This window comes from Diabrotica undecimpunctata, chromosome 2 (assembly GCF_040954645.1).
Source record: "Diabrotica undecimpunctata isolate CICGRU chromosome 2, icDiaUnde3, whole genome shotgun sequence".
Taxonomy (NCBI): domain Eukaryota; kingdom Metazoa; phylum Arthropoda; class Insecta; order Coleoptera; family Chrysomelidae; genus Diabrotica; species Diabrotica undecimpunctata.
This window is the reverse complement of record NC_092804.1, coordinates 20,709,044-20,734,951: the sequence shown is the minus strand read 5'-3', so window position 1 is coordinate 20,734,951 and position 25,908 is coordinate 20,709,044. Positions and strand designations below refer to the sequence as shown.

At 34.4% G+C, this 25,908-nt stretch overlaps 1 protein-coding gene across 1 annotated transcript in view; it reads left to right on the top strand.

Moving 5' to 3' along the window:
- The first annotated feature begins 1,905 nt into the window (after window positions 1-1,905).
- The window catches only part of Ctl1 (choline transporter-like protein 1), a 41,181-nt gene continuing 17,178 nt past the window's right edge, over window positions 1,906-25,908 (top strand). Inside the window, exons 1-5 of the mRNA XM_072522459.1 lie at window positions 1,906-2,203; window positions 15,370-15,740; window positions 17,721-17,887; window positions 19,929-20,158; window positions 25,392-25,559. Of these exons, the coding sequence (XP_072378560.1) occupies window positions 2,096-2,203; window positions 15,370-15,740; window positions 17,721-17,887; window positions 19,929-20,158; window positions 25,392-25,559 (1,044 nt within the window). The 5' untranslated portion in view covers window positions 1,906-2,095. The remainder of the gene's footprint in view (window positions 2,204-15,369; window positions 15,741-17,720; window positions 17,888-19,928; window positions 20,159-25,391; window positions 25,560-25,908) is intronic.

Sequence of the window (25,908 nt, the reverse complement as noted above, 5' to 3'; positions counted from 1 at the left end):
ATAAGTTAAGTACATAAGTCCTACTCTACACTCTTCAGTACATTCAATATTTTTGAAAAGACAACATCAACCTTCAAAGAAGACATATTCATGGTTTTTATATAAATATTGTGGCCAGAGCTTCCCCAGTTTTAGCATAAAAATTATTATCTTTGTTGCTTTCTTCATTCCAAGATTGAATCATCAAAATAAATGCATTGTAGAGAGAATATATCATATAAATTATTAACGCTAGAACTAACATTATTAAGGCTCCCCCTATTAGATAGGAGCCATCAGTTTGAGCTTTCAGCTGCACTAATTGTACTTGATAAGATTCTAATAGTTTGCGCGTTTCCATTAATTCCCGTTTAAGCTCTTTCTGTTTAACTTTCGGTAGAAAGTGATTTTTTAGTTTTTTCTCTAGGAAGCGCACTCTGTCATTTACTGCTTTTACAGCTTCATCTGTTTGAGGAATCTACAAATAAAATATGTAGCAATAAGAGAGGTATCTTTTCAAACACATAATAGTGCTACTGTTAAAAATATCTTTACCTCCCTCATTATTTTGTTTTTTTTTTATATTAAAATTTCTTTTTTCGCGATATCAATGAAACATTATTTGATCAATTTAGTGTTTTAAATTTTATTAATTATCATTAGAACTTATGTTAGTAAAATCTTTTGTGCTTCATTGTTAAAATTTTTGGCCTTACAAATATTGTTTTTAGTGTCACAAAATTGTTTATAAATCATCAAAACACATAAAAATTTATAAACAAAAGATGATAATCATAATGAACTTCAAAGTTTGGTGTTGTGTCAAATACAGAGTAAATAGCCCTCTAGCAAGGTATGTCCTATAGAAAAATTTGGGAAAGAGTTTCTAGCGCCCAATGCGGACGGGCCGAAACTAATTTTATTTGGCGGCAAATTTAAAACGTACGTTCTGAATTGTAGGCAACAAAATTCAAAAAATATGCTTTTAATGGGAAATAAAATATAGTATACACTTACGCATTTTTATATATAAATATATAACATAATAGCAGACAGAGAGTATATGCGTCTATATTCTTTGCCTCTTGGTATGTCATACCTCCACCTAACGTGACTAGTAGCGCCGTCGCCATTACAAACGGCTGGGCCCATGCAATTCAATCTCCCCACTTGTCCTATTTTACTTACACTACTATTTGTGGTTTATACTGTGGTCAAATATTTTATAGCTTATCACAGAACACTTCTATTTCCTTGAAGCAGAAGTGACAGAACACACACACACCAGTAAAAACAAAGCAGCGTCTAGACACGGTTGTCAGACTTGAATAAATCTTTAGAAACTATTATTTATTTAAATAGTTTATAGTTATAAAACTTATTTTTATCTCATTACTCATTGTCATTTTACATTTTCGTTTATATTTCAATTATTATCGCCAAAAGATATGTAGATATCTAAAAAAATTGTTCAATCATTAAAGAAACACAAAAATAGAAATGATACTATTTTTTTAAGGGAATATAGTAGATGTAAAAGAAAGAAATAAAAAAGAATAAACACTATTATAAATGACTAACTGTAATTACCGCATTCAGTTGAAGCTTTGGTCGTTGCTATCTCTTCCATAGCCATAATAATATGATTTTCAATACATGTTTCCAAATTCTCCTATTCATCGTACACATTTGGTTTGGTATATTGTTGTTCTAGATTTATGCATCTTTGGCTATACTTAAAATACTTCTTGTCTTGATAAAACTAGATAAGAAACTAAATAATTACTATAATAATCAGCAATAAAGCAATCATGTTATCAGATATTTTGGAACTTTTACCAGAAGTGGCAACTCTGCATCAAAACAAATTTATTGCACATGAAATATGAGAGTAAATAGTAAATGTTTAATCTAGCAAATCTTACATTAAGTTATAGTAGTAATCTAAAAGTTGTCGTATTTTAATACTATTATTAAATTATTTTATAAAAATAAATCTCAAAATGGTGTGACAATTGACAACTAAGATTAAAGAGTACCAACTACTGTATTATGAAATTGTCAATAATCAATGGCATTTAAATAAACAAAATTGTTGTCATTTCTATTTCCAATCATGGGGTGCTGCGGTTCTAAAGATGAAAGTAGAAGTGAAGGAGTTACTGAACGAAAATGTACCGACGTTTTCTGGTTGATCTTGTTTATCCTTTTTTGGTTTTTGATGGTAAAGTTGTTGTCATATTTTAATAACTAACGCTTTTTCATTAACAAAGAACTCCCTATGTATTCTCACAATTTTTGCATGTAAAATAAATATAAAACTAGGGTAAAAGTAGTTGATGCTTGCTATAGGTATATTTTAAATGTTTTAATGGTTTTACTTAATTTTATTGGCCATTAAAAAAATTGGGTCATTTAAGTATTGCATTAATATTGCATGGGAATGTCTTGCAATTTTCAATGAAAATATTTATACGAGGTGTGCATGCTAATGTAATGATTGTTTTGTAATTGACTTAACATATTTTTTGGAGGACAGATAGATTTTATTAGAAGACTAAAAATTTGCAAAGAGACAATCTTTTATCAAGCAACAAGTAATCCTTGGAGTAGTTATGAATGTAATAATATGTTCTCAATAACATAGAGTATAGATAAAGATGTGTACATCAAGACCACATTGATTTAAAATCACAGTAAAGGTATTGTCACAGCAATTTAAGACTGGTGGAGTAGTATACTGGTCTTAAAAATCCAATATGAAAAGAAGAATAATTACTGCACAAAATGCTTGGAAAATAAAAAGAATATGCATGTTTGAAAGAAAACCTACAAGTACTAGTTACTAATGCTAGTAGAAGATTGGAGCACTATGAGAGTTGATCTGTCTTGATGATGAACTGGTGTAAATTCGGACAAACCAATAAGACCACTAATGCTTAATTTGCTGCATATTTATGTGCAGCAAGAAATGGAAGGAAAACCTAGAGGCACTAGCAAATAATGCTATTAGAAGTCTGAAGATTAAAAAAGAAACAAATGTATGAGATTTAACTGACAGATCAACTGGAGAAAAGAAATATCAAGTTAGGAGACTAATTTTAATATAGTTGACAACATTAAATCCTTAGAGGACAATAAAAATAAAATGAAAAGAGAAATATTCTTAATATTAACTGCAAATGAACTAAGATAAGTTCTAAAGGAGTAAAAAGGTTAAGAGGGATCAAAGCACACTTTGATGTGGACATCATGTATTACGAGATACATCTTTGGCCTTAATTATTTTGCTCATGGCTCCAGCTATAATTTTCTTCAGTAGTCACTCCATCATTTAGCATCTCTTCGAAATATTCTTTCCATCTTTCACATATTTGGTCTTCATCCACTATCAGCTTTCCTTGCTTATCTTTTACATTCATTGTTCTTCCCTGATACCCAGTTTTAATGTATTTTATCTCTTTGTAAAAATTTTTTATTTCATTTTTCTTGTAATTTTCTTCAATATGCTTTATTTTATCATCCATATACTTTCGTTTCCGTTCCCTTAGGATTTTCTTTACTTTTTTTCATTGTTCGGCATACCTTTTTAGGTCGTCTTGTTTTTGAGATCGTAAACTTTTTAATCTCAAATGATCTTTTTTTTTAACTCTGTTCTACATTCATCATTGAACCAGTGTTCTTCGACGTTGCTTCCCTTATAGTGTTTGTCATTTTCAAGAACTTTTGTTGTATGTTACTCACAGTAGTACTATCTTGTTTGGGGTAGGTTTCTTGTATATCTTTTTGATAATCCTGCGCCACCTCAAATTTTCGCAGTTTTTCAAAATTAAATTTACGTTGCACTTTCTTTTTCCGTTTATGCTTTTTAATTATTGCTTCTCTCATATTAATTCTAACCAAAAAATTAACTTAGTCTGTGTCAGCCCCTCTGCATGTTTTCACATTTGTTATTAAATTGGCGAACCTCTCTTGTATTAAGATGTGGTCTATTTGATTAGTTTCATTTGATCCCGGAATTTTCCACGTTTCTTTATATATATTTTTTCTCCTGAAATGCTTACTCATTATTTTCATTCTGTTTTCAATTGCAAATGTAATCAATCTTTGACCATTATCATTTGTATTTAAATGTTTACTTTCACCCCCTGTTATGTTTTTATATATATCTTCTCTTCCGACCTTTGCATTGGCGTCACCTATAATAATTTTAATATCTTGTCTGGGCATTTCTTCAGACAATGACTCTAATTCTTCATAAAATTCATCTATCACTTCTCCATTTTCTTCGGTTGAAGCATGTATATTTATCAGCGATATCATGATCTCTTTTCCTTTAACCCTGCGTTAGTGTGCCTAGATAAATTAGCACGATAGGTGTTCCGGGGTATGTCATACCCCAAACTAAATTAACGCAGGAAGTTAAAATTTTTTAATTTAAACATTTAAAATAGTTAATCTTGGTTTTTTACTTATTTATGATTCAAATAAATTAAATATGGTACTGTAAAAGTCTTATATTTAAATGGTAAACATCATTTATCCAACATATTGCAATTATGCTAGTCAAAAAATACGAGTGAACAATAATACACTCAGATATTAGGAAAATTTTTATTGATCACACAAATCTAAATAAACTTATAGCCTAAGATTCTACAAACTAAAGAAAAAAATGTTCGCCAAAATACATTAAAAAATAAAAAATTTACGACTCCTCAAAATTGTCGCAATTTGAACACGTCATTATTGCGTGTTCCAAACAAATTGGAGTATCACATCGCATGCATACTTCCTATCTTTATTTCTTGGACAAACAGAACATCTACTGCTTGTCCTACGTCGCTTAGGTCCCAACTGATGTACCTCTGGTATCACGATTATCACGTAGTGGTCGACGCAAGGAAGGGTTTTGTCTTTGTTGGTTTCGAAACTCAGAAATCAGCTGCACACCCAGTTCTTTCAAAAAAATTTGTCTTTTTAATTTATCGTTTTTTGTATTTGTTTTATATATAACTTGAGCATTCACTTCAGCTGTATTCAAAAACGAAAAAAATAGTGTCAAAGTACAACGACGACTATTTCTTGGTACGCCGTAATTAACAGATAGCTCATCCAATGTGTCTACACCGCCTTTGGCTGAATTGTAAAAGTCAATAATTTCAAGTAATTTCTTTTCACCAGTTTCTTCAATTATAGTATCATGATGCAATGTAGAAAAGAGGATTACATTTTGACGTGACAACGTCTTAAATTAGGTTGTGGCTCGGAGTCATTCATGAAAAAGTGTAACGCCCGCTCACGTCTGTTACAGTGAGTCACCGAACGAGAGAGAGGCCCGCCGGACCGGCGAATGCCTTGCGTCTCTCTCCCACTCAAACATGATCGGTCCGCTGCGCGCGCAGCACTAGAGAATTAGGCGCGTTGAATCGGTGCGTGCTTCCGTGCTTGTGTCTCTGTCTTTCTCGAGCGTTCTTGGCGTTCAAGACACATTACAGCAGAAACACTTCCTTTCATTTCATATTTCTCCTATCATCGTCCTATCCTCAACAAAATCACTCAAATAGAAATTAGTTAAGTTTAAGTTTACATGTACAATGTTTTAGTAAACAAAATATATTTCTATAGTTAAAATTTGTGCAATTCTTATTTTCATTCAATTCCTTGTTCCTATTGTGCAATTTAATAATATTCATATCAATAAATATTCTACCGAGAAAAAGACGTTGTCACGTAAAATCTTCACCCGTAAAACCGACTTTACAGGCAACCGATTTTTTTTGACGTTTTTGACACTTATGACATAGCCGTTATATCTTCTTTGAAGACAAATTTTGAACTGTGAATTTCTCTTCCTCGTGTGTTCAGAAGTGCTGTGGGAACATTCCTTTTGTTCTTCCTAACTGTCCCAACCGATGTAAGATGATGAGTCTGAAGTAGATTGATCATGAGCGGATAACTGGTAAACCAGTTATCGAAAGTAATATTATGTTTAGTACCAAAAATTGGCCCAATCACTTTCTTCTTCAGCCTCCACTTCTTCAGAATCCTCCCTTTTGTGTGCTGTCTCTCCTTGAGCCCTTCCTTCCAATATAATTGTCTCTTGACTTTCTAATGGCCTTTGTTCTTCCTCAGATTCACTATCAATGAACGATTTATCATCGTCAGAAATCCTGACAAACTCCGCCCATAAACGTTTTAACCTTTCCTGCTCTTGTTCGTAAGACATCATTATTCTATAATTCAGTATCGCTGAAAGACGAATAAAGATCATAGTACATCTCGAAAAAATATCCAAAATATGTAAATTTACCTCTAGAACACAAAACAACTAAAAGTTACAACAGTAGTGTACCGGGGTATCACACACCCCAACCGTCTTTGAGCAACTCCTAATTCAAACGGAAATTGTATGTACATCTGGTAACAAGGTCATCGTGAGAAAACATGTATAAACTATAGCTACTAGGCGCTAGAAGACGCTATTTCATCTATTTTCGATTTTATAGAAATAAAAGGAGTACCGGTGTATGGTATACCCCAGAACACTAAATGAGGGTTAATTCTAATTGCACACATTCTGTCAGATTTTGTTACGAATCGTTTTACCTGCTCCACGTCTTCATGTACCAGAAAACCCACTCCAAAATTCCTATTATCACCTCCACTTGTATAAAACGTGTACGGGCTAATCTTTTCAATGTTGCTTCCAGTAAAATGTGTTTCCTGTATTGCTATGATGTGTTTTTTATATTTTTTATATTATATTTGTGAAGTTCTTCTATTAGGTTAATTAATACCTTTAAATAATCCCTCCAAATTGCAATTTTAATAATTGTTGATGATTTATAACCTATTAATATATAATTGAGTTAACCTCTCTTTTCTTTTGAGATGACCATAAATATCATAAGAAATTTTAGTTTTTCCTATTTAATAAACTGTGAGATAAAACAATTTTTATACCAACAACAATTGTCCAATAATTTTTATGCATATTAAATTACCAAATTGTTCCTTATTTAAATTTTGGCATTCACACCGAGTTAAATTGCTTTTAAATTTGTTGAGGAAGGATGCTTATCAGTTAGGGTTTTGCAAACGGCAGTAACAACGGATAAGAGTATAAAACACCTACTGGAAGTTTATCAACCTTAAAATTGTTCATCATTTATGTAGTTTACTCATTACATTACACTGTTTCTTTAGATATGATATCATGAGTTCAAGAATGATATCATCAATAAAAACTATTATTATACAAGTTTCTGTAATAATAGTAAACTCTAGTTTTAATTTTATTAATAGCACAAGTACCTGATTCATTTTAATTCTTATTACTAATTTAACCATGTAAGATAATATTAGCAGAAGTAATTTTTGTTTTGTATCTGGTAACAATGTGGGCGTTTTTTAGTAGGGGGATTAAATTTGCTAAAAAATATTAATTGTTTATTAATTCGGTATTAGATGTACAGGGTGATTAAAAAATAACTTAGGGTATTATTTTACCTGTAGATTCTGTAGAAGTAAAGGGTATACAACTCAGTGAAATAAGTAAAAAGACAGATTTAGAAAGACTTTAAATTATCCAGATATCATCATCATCCAGCCTCAAGAGTCCACTGCTAAACATAGGCCTCTTCCTCATGTTTCCAACCCCGTCTATCTTGCGCCGCTCTTATCCAGTTTTTATTGAGTCTTCTTAAATCGTCAGTCCATCTTGTAGGTGGTCGACCGACGCTTCTCTTGTCTTCCCTTGGCCTCCATTCCAATAAAGTCTTTGACCATCGCCCATCTGTCATTCTGGCTATGTGTCCTGCCCATCTCCATTTTAGTTTGGCTATCTTCTCGATGATGTCAGTCACTCCGGTTCTTCTCCTGATGTCTTCGTTGGGTATTCTGTCTCGCAGAGTTATTCCTAACATGGACCGCTCCATTCTTCTCTGCGTGACTCTCAGTTTGGTAGCTGCTGCTTTTGTTAAGGTAAGTGTTTCTGCTCCGTACGTCAAGACTGGGAGGACGCACTGATCAAATACCTTTCTCTTTAGGCATGTGGGCAGCTCACTTTTAAAAGTTTCTCTCAGTTTTCCAAATGCTGCCCACCCAAGGCCGATTCTTCTCTTCAGTTCATGAGTCTGGTTATCCCTGCCAATCATAATTTAATGTCCCAGGTATTTATATCTATCTACGAGTTCTATTTCTTTCCCACCAATACTGATGTTCTGGTTGGGTACCAAATTGGTCATGATTTTTGTTTTCGAGATATTTATATTTAAACCTACACTTTCTGTAGCCACAACGAGTTCCTGTACCATCTCTCTTGCCATACCTAGATCTTCAGCTATTATAAGTATATCATCGGCGAAACGTAAGTTGTTTAGATATTCTCCATCTATTTTTATTCCCTTTGTCATCCAATCCAAATTCTTAAAAGCATGTTCTAGCACCGTATTAAAAAGTTTAGGTGACATTGGGTCTCCTTGTCTAACTCCCCGTTCTATTTTTATGCGATTACTGTTAGTATGTAATCTGACAGTGGTTGTTGCCTGCAGGTATATTTTGTATAATAATTTAGTATATCTATAATCTAGCCTGCATTCTTTAAGCGCCTGTAATATTTTGCTTAGCTCAACTGTGTCAAAGGCTTTGTGAAAATCGATAAATATTAGAACTAGAGAGTGCTACAGAGAGAACTACAGAGTGCATTGTATTCCACTGCTTTCTCTATTAGGGTTTTTATACTTTGTAGATGGTCATTTGTTCCGTAACTTTTTCGGAATCCTGCCTGTTACCTTGGTTGATAAGTCTTTAATTTTCTTTCCATTCTCTTAACTAGTATTCGCGTAAACAACTTATAGTTTACAGTGGTCGGGTTTTTGGCATTTAAACACCGTGCTTGCCTAGCATGTTGGTGAGTATTCATATTTATTCCCACGAGCAGCTGGGGAACGTTGGTCGATTTTTGTAGAGCCCCGCGTACAGGATCAACGCTAATATTCAATGGGATTTCGCCCGGTGTCCCAAGAGCATCGTTAGCGGCCGCGTGACGTGCAACCATTCAGTTTTTAGCACGATAGCTTCCACCTTAACTTACGGATTTTTTGCAGATCCAGATATGCGACAAAATTATTTATCTGTATAAAAGGCTAGGACGGCAAGTCACTGTTTGTCCGGTAGGGTAACTACCAGTGGCGTGCCGTGACATTTGAAGAAAGGGATGCAAATTAAAGGAAATTATAAAAAGACTTACTAACCTTTTTACTTGTAGTGCAGCTCTATTCTTCTGTCGTCCTTGGCAAACTCGTTTATGACAGACTCATAAAAACTGGAATTTTCGGACATTTCTTTAATAAGTTCTGTTTCAATTGATACAATCGCTAAGTTAGCTAGCCTCTCCTCACTTGTGGAATTTCTGAGAAAGTTTTTAATCCGCTTTAGTACAGAAAAACTTCGTTCTACAGACGCACTTGTAGCAGGTATTGTCATCACTAAGTCACATAATTTTAAACCTCACTATATGCTTCATCCAGTTCAGTTTGTTTAAGAAATATCAGCATTTTAGAACTAGTATCAGTTTGTACAGAGTGCTGAGAAGCATACAAAACGCACAGTTGGGAATGCAGGGAAAGAATGTCAAAAAAGTTTGCATAATGTTTTTTTAGACAATTAAAAGCCTCTTCCGGGAAACTACAGTTGGCATATTTATTGAAGTTGCATAACTCCACAAATCTTAACTCACAATGGTTTTTAAATCTTTCTTTAAGCTGCTGGGAAATATTATCTATTATTTCACAAAAAAGTCGATTATAAGATACTTTTGTGTCACCTACATCGTCAATTCTAATGCATTTTCTCTTGGGTTCCATCTCTTCGAGGTCGCAAGATTTTTGCCACATGATATCAAATTGCTCCCTCTGTCTGTTGATTTGGACTTCGAATTCGTTAATTTTTTTAATACAAAATCCAATATCATTCGATTTAGTCTGCAATACATCAAATAAAATGTCTGTATAGGGAAATATTTCAGAAAATACTTGAAACAAAAAATTAAAATCAAAATCTCGTTTGACTAATTCCAAATAACCTCTTGAGAAATTCACAGTTTCAGGGTCCCAACGGTCTTTATGCTCCAAAATGCTTTCAAATAACTCTATTAGGGATTGCCGATATCGGGAAACTGTTTTTACTAACCTCCCATTGTAGTTCCATCTGGTGGGAGCTGCTCGGGGGAACCTTTTCTGAAGAATGACATCTAAAGCATGTGTCCTTTTGAACGATTTAGAAAAAAAAGCAGCCATTCCGCTCAAGGTTTGGAAAAATATTTTGCAAGTCTTATTGAGTGCGACTGATTGCGCTAGAACTAAATTTAGCCTGTGTGCAAAGCAGTGCACAAAAATTGCATTTTGAAACCTCTCCTTAACTTTGGTTTGAAGTCCTACCAGGTGCCCAGCCATTACGGCAGCTCCATCATAACTTTGAGCGACAAGTTTGGAACCACAGTCCAGTTTCTCAACTATATTACAAACATGTCTATATATACCTTCTGCCGATCTATCTGCAGATATATCCAAAAATCCCCAAAATCGTTCTTGTATTTCACCATTATTTTTGATGTAACGCAGAACAACCGACAATTGACTCAAATTGACGATATCTGTAGTTTCATCTTGAACAATGGAAATCCATTGTGCTTTTTTTTATTTCTTCTTTGATTTTTTGCAGAACAATATTGCCACAGACTTGATCAAATCGTTTTGTATCCTATTCGAGGTACCTCGAAATACAGTAGATTGATCTAAATGACTTTTTAGTAGTTCGTCATATTCAGATAAAAAATTTGCTAAATCCACAAAATTTCCCCTATTTATAGATTCATAATTTTCAATATGCCCTCGGCAACTAAGTTCATGTTCTCCAAGGAAACATGTAATGTGAATCAGTCTCTTTAATATTTCACGATTTTTTTTTACTTGCTCATTATGCATGCGGTGACTAACTTTAAGCTGATTATCTAGAGCGTGATCAATTCGTGTTTTCCCAAAAGTCTTTATATATTTATTAAAAATATATTTTTATTAAAATAACGTGTACATTTCGTCGACTTGGTTTGAATTTCCAGTAATAGTTTTGGCCTGCCTACAAATATAATTTGACCTGAGCATTTGTTCTCATTCGGTATTGGTTGCTATTAATGTCGTGATAAGGCCCAAAGATTCTTCTGAGGATTTTCCTCTAAAAAAAAAAATGTATTAAAATGTGATATGCGAACTACTCCAGTCGCCTTGTCTATGATAAGCAAATTTATATAATATTGCATCCAATATTGTTAAAAATGCCGATCCAAACCTAACAAATTGGGCCCGAGAGTCGACGTGTGCTGCCGAATTGAAGCGATGCTAGCGCGAGCAGAATGGTTTCAGAAAATGCATTCAAAGATATTACAGTCACCGTGCGCTGTTGCCAGTAATTGTCATTCGTAAAGTAATTTAATGATTTCTTGAAAAACATATTTTATCTTTAAATATTTGAATTATTACAAATCAATTTGAAATATGATTATGTAGTTTTAACTACTGATAATAAATTTTAGATTTTAGGGGATGCCATGCATCCCTTGCATCCATGCACCGCACGCCCCTGCTAACTACGCCACCTAGGAAAGAAATCTGAACTACCAACATCTGACATTTCAATCATATATTGTTCTTGAAACGATACGGCTGATTTATTGCTAATTCATTTTAAAAATTGGTGATTCAAATATTCTTACTCGGAGATTTTACACATTAACCAGTAATTATTTTTTTCGCAAACTTTTTAAAAATATAGGCTAGTTCAATTGTAAGGTCAGATTTACATAGATTTACATAATACACTTATTATAAAAATAAAATGACGTTTAACAATCGTCGTTTTACCGAAATAAAATAAAATAAAATTAAATTAAATTTAAATTGAATTAAATAAAAGTAAACAGAATTAAATAAAATTAGATAAAACTTCAATAAAATTCAATAAATATTCAATAAAATTAAGTAAAAACTTATCCTTTTCTTTTCTGTCCATTGAGTCTGTAGACAAACACGTTTTTTTGTGATGTTAAGGCACCACTTTTTAAATTCAAAAGTATTCGGTGTTTCCACCATTTTAACAAGAAACTTTTTGTGTCATGTAGAATTTACTATCATTTCTGTATATTCTTTTGGGTGGTAAACTCGGTCAAAGTTTTTTATGACTCTTTTTATTGCCGCAAAGTTTCTATCATTCGGCAAAAAGGAATGGCCAGGTTGTGGAAAGTACTGGTTTATGGTTTTCAAACTTTCAGTATCTACTAAGGAAAGTAGAAATCTCCCCATAGTATGATTCCGGTTTTGACCGGCACCGCTGTCAGAAAATAAGTGAAGATGTTTCACAGCATTGGGCGGGCACTTCAGATTTGATATAATCCATAAGAAATGAAGCAACTTCATTGGGACCCTTTCTGGCTTGACCCTCGTGGTAGATGTAAAATATTCCTTGTTTTTTTTTTGCATATTGTGAATTCCTAAGACGTTGTAGGTTAGTTGACGTAAGTAAAAATTCTTCTGTACAGGAATAAGTGGAAGTTGAAGATTTTGCATATAATCAAACGTCAGGTCACATACAGTGGCATGTGTCTTGTCATATCTCTGCAATTTCTGCCATTTTATTGTAGAACTTCTTTGCACATCTTTTATGTACAGATAATTCCGCAACGGCCAAGCCCTTCGCTGTCTCGTTTAAAGGTGGACTCTTCATTTTTTATTTATAACTGTTCAACATTCACAGCAAGTGTATACCTATGGACGTCTAAAAGATAGAGAAAAATATTCCTGGAAAATCTTCAAATAAAATTTATACTTCACTGAATTATTATTATCAGGAAATTTGGCAAAAAAATGGGTTATACATAATTCGCACATTCAATTTTTTGTCTAAGTAATGCTTCTCTTTCCCTGTGTAATGTGATATATTAGTGGGAAAACTCCCAATATGAGTCTTAATCTGTTCTATTAAATTTTCAGACTTAGCATTCCCTGAAATATTTTTGCCACGTTTATCTAGTGGTGCTTTTCCTTGTACAAGAAGCTTAGAAATTATTCGAATTCTTTCATGACTTACAGTGTGAATTCCCATGAAAGCTTTTTTGCAAACAATAATTTTGCCACCCGAGCCTGCCACGGAGTAACTAATGTTATATCTTCTATTTTGTGGATTTTCATTTCGAGGTCGTCTCTGTTTTACTTCACACTTTCCCATAAGCCCTTGTAAGTATGAATCTTGTGCATGCTTGGTAAGCATGCTTCTGAGTTTGTAAGTATTTCAGCCCCTATAGCCTCATTAACTTTTTCAAAGCGACAACTACAAAAAATATATAATAATTTTACGTTTTAAAACTATCTTAACCTTAAAACTTACCGACAGTCTCCTCCTGATTTTCTTGCAGGTACAACATTACCTTTATAATTTTCATATTATTCCCCACGCTTCCTCGCTTTCTTAATTAATTTTTGACTTATAATTGTCATTATATAATAAATTCAGATCATCATTCGTGCCGTTTATTGCAGCCATCTTGATTGTTTTGTTTACAAATGACAATTCCGCGCCGAAACAACATCAGTCGATGACTCATGTGGTTTTCGAATGGAATAGATATTTATATTAAGCTGTAGTTTATTACAGCAAATCGAGTGATGTCGTTTCGGCTTAGAATGGTGCGTTGACATATAAAAACGGATTTATGAAAAAATGTCAATATTGCCAAAAATTTACTCATGTTGTTTTTGAAAAGACCGATTCATTTATAAAGCAGACCAATCGGGGCTTTCTGGAAATGTCTTCCAATTCGAACGCTAGCTTTTGCAAGTGAAGGTAAAACAGGTGGCCATGAATCCAGCAAAGAACGGATCCTGATTATGTCCTGCAGCAACGCTACAGGAAGTCACAAACTTAGGTTGACGGTAAGGCAAAAGCCTAGATCTTTTAAGAGTACTAGAGTAGAAAAACTACCTGTTTGATTACTTCAACCAAAAGAAAGGGTGGATGGATAAGAAAGTATTTCCGTGATGTTGATTGACAACGCCCCTTCATATTCTGAAATGCATGTGCTTAAGTCTGCTGACGGCTTGCCAAGACAATGCTTCTTCACAGTCTGAAACACATATGCTTAAGTCTGCTGACGGTTTACCAAATTTTTGCCCCCAAACAAGACTGCGTTAGTTCAGCCTATGGAGTAAAGCGTCAACATTGAAGAAGTGAAGTATTGAAATGTCAATAATTTAAGAAGGATTTGTCTTGCAAGAGTCTTGAAAGTCATTCACTATTCTGGAAATCGCATCTGCACAGGAGTCTGTAAAGTCTTTAACAGTGGCGAAGTCATGGAGAAAACTGTGACCAAATATCGAAAATTGTGAAGATGAAACTGAACTACTTGACTTTACAAGTTTAGTGAACTCAGTTCCTGAGGGAGAGCTACACTACTGATTTGGGATTCGAGCATCCAACGGATGAAGATAACCTAAGAAAATACCGAGGAGGAAACAAAGACGAAACTGATGAAGAAGAAGAGGAGGAGGAGTTCGCGCCTGGGGACGAGTGACTCACAAAGCGCCATTGTGTCACGCGAATAAACTTCTAGAATACCTAGAGAACCAGGAAGACACGCTACCAGCTGAAAAACTGAGGCTACGTAAAGTGCAATTTATAATTAAGAAACACGTTTTTCCAACAAATAAGTAGAAACAAGTGATATACAAGACAGTCGTTCTCTATATTGTCGATACAGGCCTCTCTCATTTCTCTCCAGTTTTCTCTCTTCTGGGTTAGCTGGTACCAGTGTAGTCCCACTATTATTTTTAAGTCGTCACAAAATTTTTTTTGCGATCTTCCTACGCTTCTTCTTATCCCCGGGTCTCCATCTAGTTACATTTTCACTTCAGCTTTCTTGACTTCTAGCCACATGTCCGGCCCAGTTCAATTTTTAGGAACATACTAAACAGGAAGGAACATACTTTGGAAAATTCACTTTGTATTATGTCTTCGTCTTTTGTCCGTTGCCTAATCCAATCTATTTGGCCCTTACAGTGACATAACATGTCTGCATGGGAAGCAACAAGAAGTCATCGGACTTGTCAGAAAATGTGCTCAATTCGCAATAAAAATAGTACCTAAATATGTATTAGAATGCCACACAAGACAATCGCTTCTGAACAATAACAAATAATCTTCACTTAATACAATTGAGAAACCTCGTCTTTCTTAGAATATGCAGCACATTCACTGAAGTATTGCAAAAATATTAAACCTATTTACATAAAGAAATCAACACTTTTTACAGTATAAAAATACTTTTTGTTTAATTTTTAGATCGTCATAGCTGCGTTTTCGTTCGTTTACGGGAACCCACTACGGATCATCAACGGATATGACTCGTTCGGTAACACTTGTGGCACAAGTAGTAACAAAGCCTTTGGAAACATGCCCCTGAGCGGAATAGATACCAGCGAAAAGAAATATTTGCTGTTTTTTGATGTAAGAGAACTGAAGCAATCTCTCAAGATTTGTGTCAGGGAATGTCCGAAGATGAAGCTGAGTTCTCTGCAAGATCTAAACAGTCACCACAGACTGGGGATCGATTATTGCAGATATGACTTTAATTACAACGACCTAAATAATCCAAATGCGAATTCGTTATCCGGCCAATTCGGCCCTTGTCCAAGTTTGCCCGTTTATGAAAGGTAAGTAAATTATTGGCAAAACTAGATAAACTACTTTTAATCGGTTTTAAATTATAGATAATGTCTTATGTTATACTGGAATACTAGTATGAAAGAGAAATATCAAACAATGTCACTAATCCTGAAAAGAATTAAGTATGAAGACCATTAGTGTACAATTTTTGTCTATTTAAAAATGGCAAACTGTCTGCATGGACATCAAAGTGAATATACAAATTCTTGTTTTTATGTCTTTGCGACAGCAGCGCAAAACATCAGCATTGGGTTAAAAAATATTCAAGGAAAACAAAACGTAATCAATGAACTTTTAGTTACAAGAGAAAAAATTATAACATATTGACGGTATTAGATTTTTGTTTCGATACAGGGCCGCCGTAGGCCAATAATTATCGAAATAACTATTTACAGACGTAACAACGCCATCTAATAACAGCAAGAGAAATGATACGGGATAGATTTCGATGTTTCGATTCAGAGCAGTGGCATATACCGCTCTGATGAGACCTAAAGAGGCCGAAATACGTATAAGCGGCTTTCCGCTGCCCTGTATCGAAACAAAAATCTAATACCTAATAAAAGTATCTTTCAGAATAAAATTGTCCCAACTACTAATTTCACAAAATCAAAATATTTCAGTTTAAAAGTGGTCTAAGTGCATGTGTCAGTATAATAACGGTACAAATCCGGAGTTGGACCATTATCACTCTGAATTATCACGCCACTTCTGCGAACGTGTTTTGAACTTGGAACATTTTTGGACTATTCTCGATATTCCCGTTTTTGCAATGTTCTACGACGTAGTTTAAAAGATAATTACGTTTTTTTTTTTATTAATTTCGTAACAAAATATCAGCGAAGAAATTAAAAAAAGAATAGTGCTTGCCAATAAGTGCTATTATGGCTTGAGGAAACAGATGGCCCCAAAACTACCCAGAAAAATTAAAGTTACTATATAAAACACTAATAAGGCCAGTGTTAACATACGGGTCAGAAACGTGGTCACTTACACAGAACGACCAAGAATTGCTTAAACGTTTCGAGAGAAAAATTCTAAGGAAAATATATGGAATAGTCCAAGAACAGGGTTTGTGGCGTAGGCGCTACAACTTTGAGTTATACAGAAGTTTTGGGGAACCTGACGTTGTAAAATGTATTAAATTAGCACGCCTTCGATGAATAGGACATGTAATTAGGTGAGATGAAGATGCAACGATCAGAAAAATTTTCGACCAAAGAGGACCAGCGGGAAGATGAGCCAGAGGAAGACCAAAACTTAGGTAACAAGATAAAATAGAGGATGATCTAAAATCCATCGGAATTAAAGCATGGAGAAGAGTTGCCAGAGACAGAGGCGAATGGAAGATTGTTCTGAAGAAGGCTTTGGCTCATAACGAGCTGTAATGCCACTGATGATGATGAACAGGAATGATCGGATTGCGGTTTAAAGAAACACAATGTTTAATTCTTCCGGAAGTAGGTCTGTCAGATTCTATTTCATTATCTTCAAAGAATATTCTTTTCCTTCTTCTCCACTCTTATTTGGAACACATTTCCCTCATTTTCATTGTTATTTAGATTATTCCATACAATTAAATTAGCAACAGGAGAGGAAGTAATATCATTATGAGTTAAAAATACACTCTTAGAAGTAAAAATGTATATTTTTGGGCTAAGATTATCTTATTTAAAACTACTTTCACAAAATTCCATATAACTATCACGGGGAACAAGTGAAAGTTCAAACAATGTTTATACTGTTTTGCCCCCTTATTTGTGCCCACATTTGTTTCCTCCAGTTCTGCATCTATTAGTTTAATATCACTACATTTATGGCTGATACAAAAAAGACATTTTTGAAGCCATAGCACCAAAAGTATTTAAATATAATTCTTACTTCTTCGGCACCAACAAAAGGCTGGTGGGCTATGTAATAATTGGTGTGTAGGCAGTGATTATTATTGTTTATTTTTTTATTTTTAGCGTGTCAGTTTTAAATCGCTGCGTACCAAAACAGGTTACAGAAGTAGGGGAGAACATCGTAAGCAACTTTTATGGACTTCTAAACAGCTGGAATGTGGTTGAACAAGTTTTGGGAGATCTTTACAGTACATGGAAGGAAATATTAGGGCTAACTTTCTTAGCTTTGGGTAAATATTTACGACTAATGATTAGTATTCTAAATGTTTTTGAGTGTATTAATATCAATTTAACGTCGAATTGTTAAAAGTTATTAATGTATGATTATGTAATGTCGATAATTCAATAAGAACACAGCACATACCTGCCTAGCATAGTGTAGTAGGAAGTAGAGGGATAGTTTCTAGCGCCTCACGCGATCGAGGCGTGAACTAAAAACATTTGGCGGCAAATTCAAAACGTATCATCTGAATAATATACTATTATGAATGGAAAATATATTCTTTCTGTCAGAAAATATGGTATACACTTGTTATGTATTTCTATATATAAATGTATATCATATTCTCGGAGCATAATATACAAATGGTACAGGATAAGATTTTATTTGTTATTTTATGACTATACAGTGCTAGTCAAAAGTCCTGAAATTAGGAGGGAAGTAATAAATAGATGACGTTACAGCGCCACTGTGACAGATAATTTTAAATAGGACCTTATAGCAAGTGATACCTCGTTTGAAAGGTATTGAAAATACCAATTCAACCATACTAATTTTATTTGGGTTTAAGCTCATGTTGATGAATAAATTAAATAAATACTAAAATTAAATAATAAATATTAAAACCTCCGCCTCTGGTTACTTGTCAAAAAGTTGACGTTTTCAATACGCCAACGTCAACTTTTTTGACAATTAACCAGAGGCGAACGCTATAATATTTATTAATTAAATGCGAAACTACAATTATTTTAATATACCTATTCATTCATACTAATTTTGTTTGGATTTAAGATGATTTTGACGAATAAATTAAATAAATATTAAAATTCTAGTTTGGCATTTAATTAATAAAAATTCTAACGTCCGCCATTGGTTATTTGTCAAAAAAGTTGACGTTTGTCGATTCTCTAGTTGTTCTTAGTTTGCAAAAGCGTTTATACCTCAATATTTAGTTTCTGTTTCTGCTTAGTTCATTCAATTCAAGTTTAGTCAAGTTGTTTTTAGTTAGTTGTTCTTAGTTAATATTTAGTTTAATTATTATTTAACGAGACGTTTAAATTTTTACAAAGGCAGAATGGTACGTAATGTAGCCGACAAAGTAGCAGCTGTGTTAACAATTGGTGAATGTGGAAATAATTTCCATGCAGCGGAACGTCTTTTTAATGAGAGGTACCCCGATCGCCGTACATCAAAAGCTTATTTGAGGAAGCTTCTTCGGAAGTTTAAACAAACAGGTAGTGTTCAAGATGTCAAACGATCTGGTCGACCAACAATTTGTGATGACAAAAAAATTGACATAATTTTAGAAATGGTAGTGAACCCTACTTCTCCTACAGCCCAAGTTGCATCTATCTATGGAATCAGTCAAAAGACAGTACACACATCTTCAATATAACAGCCAAGAAATACAATATGATAATATCAGCAGAAAAAACCAAATGTATGACATCTAAATACCCACTACGACGTAAAATCGGAATTGATGGGAAAATAATAAAGCAGGAAGCAAGGTTTAGATATCTGGGAATAGATATAACTAGTTACGGAGATGTTGAAGAAGTACGACAACATAGCTTAAAAGCAAGTAAAGCGACGGGATCTCTTAATGACACAATCTGGAAGAACAAATACCTAATACAAGACACAAAAACAAGAATCTATAAAGCAGCAATTAGACCTATATTAACATACACGGCGGAGACAAGACCCGACACATCTAAATCGAGACGACTACTAGAAACAGAATAAGAATGAAAATTTCCGTATTAAAATACATAAAATCAAATATTTATCACTTAATCATAGTTTTAGGAGTACATATCGAACAATTATTAGCTTAGTATAGACAAAAACAGAATATTTTATTGTTAAACATAGTCTTCTCTCACTTGTCGACTTTTCAGAAAAAAATAATTAGTCTTGCTCTGCAAACAAATTCATCACTGCTTCTATAACCTCATCTGTATTAATTGTACTAAAATATTCAATAAATACACTCAAAAACATTTGCAACTATTTATAGAAAAAGCTACAGCATCGCTATTTTGTAGTTCTATCGCTATTTACCATCAGTATTTTGCACTGTTTGGCCCATTTAGTGTCATACCTCATCATGATAGGCTTTACAGTTGCTAGTATAGCAGGTACAGCTTTCTTATGGTACACGTATGTTGATATTAAGTATCATCTAAATCAAACGCAGAAGTATATGCTGCTATCTGAATCCGTTAGGAACGAAACTGCCTTCCTCTGGTATTCGATTATTGCTTCTATCATTACGGTAAGTAAATGTTAATAATTTTTACATGTTTTTCACGAATCAATATGAGGATAGTCTTTTTAATAATTCACGTTCGTTTTTATGAGTACTATGCACTTATTATTGGGAGCAATACTATTATGTTTTGCAGCTATGATCTGGGATTAGAATTAGGAAGTAGAAGAAAAATGGACCAGATCTAAGAAATAGGAAGGAATACAGAGAAAAGTATTGGAAGGATTATAGATGATGGTGAAAAATAGAAATGCATGGTACAAATGGGTAAAACAAGAAACGGAAACCCAAATTTATAAAAAGGGGGTCACGTCTACAAAATGTATTTTATGATTGGGTCACATCACAGTGGGTTCTCTGTTCTATTATAAAAATTTAGACATCAACCAACTACATTTAAGCTGGTTCCTAAAAAAACTGATACGACTCTTAGTAAGATTTGATCATTTTGAGCAGTGTATTTGATTGGTCTGACATTATGTTATATTTATTATGACAGAAAAATACTAAAATAAACAAACAAACAACAAAAAATTGATTACATATATGTTAATTCATAAATTGTAATAATTATTAAGGTCTAAATTTTGATATTACTTGGAATTCCTGCATTTTATAAAGAGTATATAAATAATATAAATAAACTTGCAAAACAAGCAGAAACAGCTGCACAACACAACAGAACTAGGGAGCTTGACCAAATTACTAGACGACTAACACAAAAAGGGTCCAACTGTTCGAACATTGTAAGATCCAAAACAGGCGAATTGCTTACTACAACAGATGACCAAGTAGAGAGATGGAAAGAGCATTTTCAGGAGATGCTAGGTATTCCCAGAGATAACGCAGACGAAATAGTCGAAAACCAGCAGAATATAGACTTGCATATTTCTTGCGAGGCCCCTTCCAAAACGGAGATAATAGCAGCTATCAAATCTCTGAGAAACAACAAGTCACCGGGAATCGATAACATTGCTGCTGAAATTCTTAAAGCTGATCCGCATCTAACTGCTGAACTTTGGCTCCCCATAATCCGAGAGGTGTGGGAAACAAACCACATTCCAGCGGGCTGGAAAAAAGGTAACATTATCAAGCTTCCAAAAAAAGGCAACCTCACACTGTGCAAAAATTGGAGAGGAATAACCTTGCTTACTGTCATAAATAAAATTTTTGCGACCATCATACTGAAAAGAATAACAAACAAGGTTGAGTTTCGAGCTAATCAAGCAGGCTTTAGGCCAGAATTCTCCTGCATAGACCACATTAATACTGTGAGGGTAATAATGGAACAATCGGTTGAATGGAACACACCCCTATACATGGTTTTTGTTGATTTTGAACGTGCCTTTGATAGATTGTCTCACGCTGCTCTATGGAAAATTTTAGAGCTAAGAAACATCCCGCAAAAAATAATTTCTATTATAAAGTCACTATATACTGATGCGAAATGCAGCGTGACACACAATGGGATCAACAGTGACGAATTCAACGTACTTACTGGAGTTAGACAGGGATGCGTGCTTTCTCCGTTTCTTTTTAACATAGCTATAGACTATGTTCTCTTAAAAGTAGACTCCGACACAAGAGGGATACAATGGACGTTAACCACACGCCTAAGCGATCTAGAATACGTGGACGATATCTGTCTATTAGGTCAAAGGTTCCAAGATCTGGCTTACCAATTGGAAACACTTTTCACTGAAGCCAATAAAATAGGTTTGAAAATCAATATTAGTAAAACCAAGTCCATGAGAATAAATGCAAGGAACAACACGCTATTTACTATCGACAATATGCAGATTGAAAATGTGGAAAACTTTACGTATCTTGGAAGTGTCATAACAGAAAACGGAGGTACAGAAGACGATATTCGTATGAGGATACGAAAAGCTCAACAAGCTTTCAGCACGCTCAACCCTGTTTGGAGATCTGGCGAGTATACTACAAGGACAAAGATCCGAATATTCCGATCAAATGTCATGTCTGTTCTACTCTACGGATGTGAAACCTGGAAAGTGACAAACACCCTCACAGACAAACTGCAGGTCTTTGTTAACAAATGTCTACGAAGAATTGTTCGTATATTCTGGCCTAACACCATCAGAAACGACGATCTGCTACACCTGACCGAACAAAAGAGGGTACAAAATGAAATTAAGTCCAGAAAGTGGGGTTGGATCGGTCACACACTCCGAAAAAATAGTTGCAGTATCGCAAAGACTGCCCTAGAGTGGAATCCTCAAGGGAAAAGAAAAAGAGGTCGCCCAGACAAACTTGGAGAAGATCCATCATGGACGAGATAAGAGGCCAAGGAAAGTCTTGGAATGAGGTGAAGGCCTTAGCGCAAAATAGAACCCGATGGCGCGTTTTCACTGAAGCTCTATGCTCCACTATATATATATATATATATATATATATATATATATATATATATATATATATATATATATATATATATATATATATATAAATAATAGTTTTTACATCAAATAAGGTTGTTGTTATTATTTTTATTATTATTAAGGAATACAACAAACGATTTAAAGATATATTAAAGCAAAAATTATAAACAAATTAAAAGATAACTGGGCACTATCAGAGGCAGCAAACCATTTTAACATAAGCAGAACCACAGTTTTTCTATTAATAAAAAATGGAGGGAACAAGAAACTCTCGAAAGAAAGCGAGGGTCTGGAAGACCAAAACTAGACTAAATTTAGGTATGTAAAAATAAAATTAATATTTTGTAATATCTTCATCAGCATTGATAACAGCTTATAGTCTTCGGTCTATCTGCGTGAAAGGAACTATCAAATTGTCTTCTTCAGAGAGCTCTTGCCAAACCTGTTGTATACCGTGCCACAGCTCTTCAGAATTTTGAGGTACAAAATTACGCCGATACAACCGTTTTATAATAAACACCCCCCCCCCCCCCCCCAACTTCTTGCTTGGGTTTAAATCTGGACTGTAGCTGGGCCATGGTAAGGTTTCGATGTTGTTATTCTGGAGTCACTGGTTTATTATATTTGCAGTGTGAACAGGACAATTATCTTGGAGGATAAAACTATTTTCTGGATACGACTGTTCTACACTGGGAAACATGGTGTTTGCTAGAATATTCAGATAAGTCTGCCCAACAAAAAAGCCATCAATACGCCATACTATTCCTGTTCCTCTAGATGAAATCCATCTCCATACATTGGGGAGGATTAAATTTATTATTATCTGGTCTATACACCCCAATTTTGCACTTTTTAGTAGATTGAAAAATTTTCTCATCTGTAAATATTACCCTGTCCCAAAAATCTTGATTTTGTAGCTGATGGTTTAAGGCAAATATAAGTCTTTATTGCTTCTGTTGAGGTGTAAGAGCTTGTTTTTTCTTGCTGCAGTTCGGTACCTAACACGCGATGCTTTAATTCTGCGCCACGTTGTTGTCTTTCTTCTCGGAAACTGTGACATAACATAACATTTTTGATCTTCCAGAACCTTGCTGACAGCTGCTTGAAAAAGGATGGGAATTCAATAGAACTATCCATAATCTCTTCATAGATTTCCGGCAAGCGTACGACAGCATTAAAAGGGATCAGATGTGGAATGCAATGGCCGAACTTTCAGTTTCAAAAAAACTTATCCAGCTTGTTAAGTTATGTGTGAATAGCTGTAGATCCAGAATACAGATAGGTAACAAACTCTCAGAACCTTTCGAAATAAGCAGTGGCCTGAAACAAGGAGATGCGGTGTCACCTATCCTCTTTAATATCATCCTGGAGAAAGTAGTAAGAGCAGCACAACTTAAAACAGAATTACTGACAGTAAATGGACCAAAATTACTACTAGCATACGTATGTAGATGACATTGACATTGTGGGAAACACAGTCACCAATGTGAAGGAGACTTTTAATAAATTAGAGGTAGAGGAAAGAAAACTGGTTTAAGGGTAAACGAAGAGGAAACCAAATACATGTGATAGGATAGGATAGATAGAATAGGGCAAAATGTTACAATAGACCCATACAACTTTGAAAGAGTGGAGAGTTTTAAATATCTCGGAGCAACAATCACTGCAGATAACGATATCGCGGAAGAGATTAAAGGAAAAATTCAGGCAGCAAACAGATGTATGTACAGCCTTCACAATACTATTAAATCTAAAAGCCTAACACGAACATCAACGATTAGAATATATAAAACGGTGATTAGACCAGTGCTCATATATGGGTGTGAGACATGGACCCTGACCAAAGAAACTGAAAGAAAACTTGCTGAGATGTTTTGAGAGGAAAATCCTCAGAAGAATCTTTGGGCCTTATCACGACATTAATAGCAACCAATACCGAATGAGAACAAATACTGAGGTCAAGCAGATGTATAAAGCGAGCGATATAGTCCAAGAGATTAAATCTTAACGTCTAAGATGGGCTGGCCATGTCCAAAGGCTCCCTAATAACCGTCTTGCCAAGTTAATATGGGAGGAAGCCTTCACAGGAAGAAGGCCCTTAGGACGTCCATGAATGCGATGGAGACACAATATATGGTCAGATCTAAGAACAATGGAACTACCCACTGACCCAACTATTATGGACGACCGTTCAAGATGGAAGCAAGTTGTGCAGTCAGCCAAAACCCACCCCGGGTTGTAGTGTTACGAGAAGAAGAAGAAGAAGAACCTTGCTTTCTTTCAAGAGTTTCTTGTTCTCTCCATCTTTTATTAATATTAAAAACTGTTGTTCTGCTTACGTTAAAATGGTTAGCTATGACAGATAGTGACCAACCATCTTCTAATTTCGTTACAATACTTGCTTTTAGTTCTTCGCTAGCATATGGAGCCATTTGCCATTTTGGAGAGAGAGAGAGAGAGAGAGAGAGAGAGAGAGAGAGAGAGAGAGAGAGAGAGAGAGAGAGAGAGAGAGAAATATCTAGTGACCGTCATCAAAAATTCAGCCTTATTTATGCGCCAGAGTTATAGAATATTGGACATTTCCGATATGCGCCATCAAGCGAAGCCGCGACGTATTGGAACGATAGTATATTCCATATATAATAAAATCGAGAGCTACATAGATAAGCAAAGACCTAATATATTTATATATTTTTATGTGAGAATGATTTCAGAGTTGGAAATCGAAACTTCAAATATAATGTATTTTTGAATAGAATTGTGGTATGTTTTTGTAACACAATTGTTAATATAGAAGTCCATATAAAGAAATATTATTTACCATAAATATTTTTTAGGCTGTCATTTTATTAATAATAGTTTTTATGAGAAAGAAAGTGGACTTTCTAGCAGATCTGTTCCAAGAGACCTCAAAATGTGTCATGCACCTTCCTCAACTGTTCATTCAACCTATATTAACATTTGCTGTACTATTGCTGTTTTTCATGTTCTGGCTCTTCGTAGTGGTAAGTATTTAACGAAAGTGAAAATTTTGTCTAAAAAAAGTGGTTTATTAGAATAGAACTGACTTGACTTGACCAGAAATAGCATTGTGATCCCTCTTCGGTATATTTTCCTAAAATTTTAACTTTATAATTTGTCTAAACTGATTTTAACCCAAACCATCGCAGATCCACTACCAAATCGGTCGACTTCCTAGATGTAACATATGGGTGTCGTTCATCCAGATATTTAAACATACGAAGACGACCATCACAACTGGTTAGACGAAATTGATTGACTGATTCTTGAAGTACAAGTCCATCACTCCCTTTGCCATATCAGATCACTCAATAGGTCTCTAGATAGAAATGT